The sequence below is a fragment of the Zea mays genome, chromosome 7, assembly GCF_902167145.1.
Source record: "Zea mays cultivar B73 chromosome 7, Zm-B73-REFERENCE-NAM-5.0, whole genome shotgun sequence".
In the NCBI taxonomy this organism is placed as follows: Eukaryota; Viridiplantae; Streptophyta; class Magnoliopsida; order Poales; family Poaceae; genus Zea; species Zea mays.
The window spans coordinates 30,527,204-30,531,434 of NC_050102.1; the positions used below are offsets into that span (position 1 = coordinate 30,527,204).

General features: G+C 47.6%; 1 protein-coding gene across 2 annotated transcripts; it reads left to right on the forward strand.

Moving 5' to 3' along the window:
• The first annotated feature begins 2,141 nt into the window (after positions 1-2,141).
• Positions 2,142-3,956, forward strand: LOC100191366 (uncharacterized). Of its 2 annotated transcripts, none has more exons than XM_008652559.2 (4): positions 2,142-2,414; positions 2,499-2,827; positions 2,953-3,162; positions 3,260-3,956. In XM_008652559.2, the coding sequence occupies exons 2-4, from the start codon at positions 2,591-2,593 to the stop codon at positions 3,824-3,826; spliced, it is 1,014 nt and encodes a 337-aa protein (XP_008650781.1). In that variant the 5' UTR covers positions 2,142-2,414; positions 2,499-2,590; the 3' UTR covers positions 3,827-3,956. The 2 variants fall into 2 exon arrangements, with proteins under 2 accessions (XP_008650781.1, NP_001130272.1); NM_001136800.1 differs by having other exon boundaries at positions 2,151-2,425; positions 3,260-3,954.
• The last annotated feature ends 275 nt before the right edge of the window (positions 3,957-4,231 follow it).

Here is a 4,231-nt window from a genome sequence, read left to right on the forward strand (position 1 = left end):
TGTTTACAAAACTCGCATATACATATGTACAATTTATATTCAATATTAAAAACAATTGACCATGCTGTTCTACTGCTTAGATGACTTCATTTAGTGTCTCTCATCCTTCTTTCATTAGGACTTAGGTTCAAACCACACCTCCTACACCACTTTTTTAAATATTTTACATTAATTTAACCATCCGAGGTTAATTTGAGATAGATGTGAGGGGTTATTTGTAAAAATATGACGTTGGACGATCATTGAAACTAGTGCTTTAAGTATAGTATAGAGTATAGATTTATTTTAGGTGCTAAAATTCACACAGGCGCCCTCGAGCGTTATAGAAATAGTACCCGAAGTCCAAAACCTTTTGTTAATTATGAGATTAAATTTGAAAATTGATTTTTGGTATAAAACTAAATCTAGAAACTTAGAAAATCCATAACTAACCCGTTTTAACTCTGATTTTAGTGGTTCTCAAACCTACGTTCTCGTAGCGACGTGTATAATATTATTGTGTGGTTTGTTTCCATCTTTAGTGTAATGTTATTTTTATCTATTCTTTGCCTATATGTATGTATTGCTATGCATAGATGCGAGATGACGAGGAATCTGAAGACCAACTTGGTGAAGTACTTGGAATGGAATCGCAAGTAAAAGGCAAGTTGTGTCATTGATCACATTCTTTGACCTAATACTGTGAGCCTAATATGTTACCTTGTTTTGTTTACCCTATACCTTGCATACAAATGAATTATTGGATATTTTTTATATTGGTCTATCTGGTTTTGGGTGTTATAATCATGATCATGCCTTATTAATATAGTTGGATTTATTATTATTTGTTATATATGATATGATCATTTTGTTAATTGGAACATAGAGCTTAATCTAGGAAAACAGTGCTACCATAAGAGTGGAATGAGACGCTCTTGGCCAATTAATTAAGAAAACTAGTGAAGGATTACCTTACCCAAAAGAGGCAATCGGGGAGGCGTCGCTGCAGAGTATAGTGCTGGCTGTAATTACTGCGATGGGGTTACAGACCATGGAAAAATGCCTATGCTTCCTTCGTGTTGGTACCGTAGTGGTTTTTCTCGAACTAGTGGAACTTAGTAAAGGCCTCATAGTGTACCCTCGTCGACTCACCTTGAAAGTGTTTAAAAGTCCGATCAACCCGATATGGAAAAGGGAGCATGTCTTGTGGATAAACATGTGCAACCTCTGCAGAGTATAAAACTGGTATATCAGTCGTGCTCACGGTCATGAGCGGTTCAGGACTCTCGCATGATTAATTGATGGAACTAAACTTAACCTGTTATTCATTGCATTGCATTGCATTATGGGAATTCTTAATTGTGATCTCTTATTTAATTGGGTTGGTATCTACTTATACTTAGTAATTGCTAATAAAATTTTGATCAACTTATTAAAAGCAATGATCAACCTTAACCACTTTTCTTGGTAAGCTTTACACTACACATGAGTCCCCACCGTAACTAAGGTCATTCACATTATTCCCCACACTTGCTAAGCGATGTCCGTATGAGAGCTTACCCTTGCTATAATCACACTAGGGTAAGAACAGGTACCGCTGAAGGAGCATGAAGGATGCTACGATGAGTTCGGAGAGGTCTAGTCTGTCGTCTCTTAGTCAACTATGATGGTGGAGGATTGTTGTCACCATATGATGTAATTTATTTAGTTATTTTGTATAAACTCTTTATTATATAATAAAGACGTGACATCTGTAATATGAGTCATCATACGTGTCACACTTGATTATACCACACTCTTGTGCTTAAAGATCCATTTCCCAGTGACCACATTGACAATACAACTAACCAGGTGAGCGACCCTCTCCCCCTCGGTTGACAACAAAACCGAGGGCACCACCTTAAAAAACAAAAAAATAATATTAAGAACACACTATTTGTATCAACCTAACAAATGAAGACAGGTACCTTGATGATATTTACACCAGATTAATGTCCAAATTCGTGACAGTAGTGAGTACGGCAGCCCAGAGCTCGAATATAACGGCATCCCTTGCAACACGGCGAGCCAGCCAAGCTTGTCTGGAAAGGGCAGGCAGCACCCGGGACGCGCACAGACCTAACCACCATGCTAATACGGGCAAGCAGTGTCTGAAATGTTACAGGCAGGCAGGAAACCGACGCCAGTTCCAACGCCGCGCGCGGCATCAGGCCGCGCTGGCGCGCGGGGTCCTTGATATCCCGCGGCGGCCGGCCTGCTGGTTTCCCGCGGTTCCTCCCCTTCCCCGATCGGCGCCGCGATCCCTGTTCTTCCTCCGCAATTCAACAACCTCAGATTATTATTATTATTGTTGTCGCGACGTCGATCGGTCTACAATCATCTGGTTCGGATCGTGAATCTTAAATCGAGCAAGAACTGGTTTCGGATCAATCAAGGTAGCTTCCAGGTGGGTTCTTCATCGACCGGCATTATTGCCTGTTTACGCCGATTCGTTTTTTTGTAATTTTTTACCCCTGCAGCGTGCTCAAACAAGGGTTCCAAGGTTTTGCAAGACAAGCGTGTGTGTGAGAGAGAGACCTGCATTGTTTGGTCGCCACTACTACCATGCGCGATGGCCGCGTCGCTGTCCTCGGCGCTGAGCTCCATGGAGGTGATGCTGGACGCGCTCATGCAGCGAGGGATAGGCAAGCCGGAAGAAGCCAGCAGCAAGCCCAAAGAAGAGGAGCCGCCACCGGCGCTGCCCAGCCGCCCGACGGGGCGAGGCAGACTCCCGGCGCTGCATAGGCCCGGCGGCACAGCAGCGGCTCCGTGGATCCACCGGCCATCCCCGGTACCGCAGCCAACGCAGGTGTGCCACGAATTAACCATCCCCCCCTTTTTTTTCCTTTTGAAACATCATCGTCGGCTTGAGAAGATGGTTTGGAAGGAAATATATTAATGGTGGTTTGGTACGTGTGGATGTGTATGTTTCAGGAAGACGATGAGGAGAAATGTCTGGTCGGTCGGGAGCTGGAAAGACGGGCGGCCAAGGCAGAGGAGGAGGTGAAGCAGAAAGACGAGGAGATGAGGCAGAAAGAGCAGCTCATCGCCACGCTGCAACGGCAGGTGCAGCACTACGAATCCCGGCTCTCGGAATGCGAGGTCAGGATGAAATCTGTGGAGAGGCAGATCACTTCGTTACAGGTACAAGTGCAATACAAAACTTTTGCTTTCAATTCTTTCTTCGTCCATGCATGCATGCATCGTGCATATATACTAACCACCGTGGAGCTGCATGCAGATGGCTCACAGTCACAGCCAGACCGCTGGCGTAAGCGTAAGGAGAGATGGATCGACGAGGCACATCCAGGGATCATCTCGTGGAGGCCTTCCGCCGTCGTCTCAGCCATCGTCAGTGAGGCGCCAGCAGCGCGGTTCCGAGCCCGCCGCTGCCGACGAGAGCGAGAGGACGACACTGGCGGAGCCGGTAGTGAACCAGCTGGCCAGGGAGTTCCAGACGGGGAGGGAGGCGTTCGAGCACAACGCGCGCGCGGTGGCGGAGGCCAGCAGGCTGCCGACGTCGTCGTCCACTCCTGGCAGCGCCAGGTCGGTGGAGGAGCTCAAGACGCTCAAGAGCCAGTTCGCCACGTGGAAAAAGGAGTACGAGGCCCGGCTGAAGAAGACCAAGGCCGAGCTCAAGAGGCTCGTCCACGCCGAGAAGAGGAACGGCGCCGGCGACCGGCACGCGCACCAGCGGCGGTGCGGGTGGTGGAGGATCAAAGCGCCCAAATGCTGCAGGGCGCCCAAGTGCTGCAGCAGCTTCAAGCTACCCAGCCCCAAATCGTGCTGCTGCTGCTTCCGCCGCTGATGCATACATGATTCACTGCAAATGCATGGGTTGGCTCTTCGCATGCTCAGGGTTGGATTTGACGCCCCAAAAATCATTGGAATATGAGACCATAGTGAGTGAACAAGAAGAGAATTACTGGTGTCTTTTACTCGTTGTTGGTACCGATCTAGACACCAATCTAGCCAGGTGTACCGTCATCGGTGCTTTCTGCTCAGGCGTGGATAGTCCGCGACCTGTGACAGGAGCGGGATCTTGTCTACGCCGAAGCCGGACGGTCCACGGGTGCGCAGAGGCGGTGGCGTTCGCCAACAGCACCTGGATCTAACCTCCCGAAAGGGACCCCATCACGAAGAAGAGATCATAGGGTTTATCTTGGGATTAACATACCACCCAAGACACCTTTAGACGACGTGAAGCCGAAGA

Bases quoted from the DNA above. Each gene is read 5' to 3' on its own strand.
- LOC100191366 (XM_008652559.2), top strand. From the start codon at position 2,591: ATGGCCGCGTCGCTGTCCTCGGCGCTGAGCTCCATGGAGGTGATGCTG. The intron at 2,828-2,952 runs GTGTGCCACGAA...TGTATGTTTCAG, and splicing joins CGGTACCGCAGCCAACGCAG to GAAGACGATGAGGAGAAATG. The intron at 3,163-3,259 runs GTACAAGTGCAA...AGCTGCATGCAG, and splicing joins GGCAGATCACTTCGTTACAG to ATGGCTCACAGTCACAGCCA.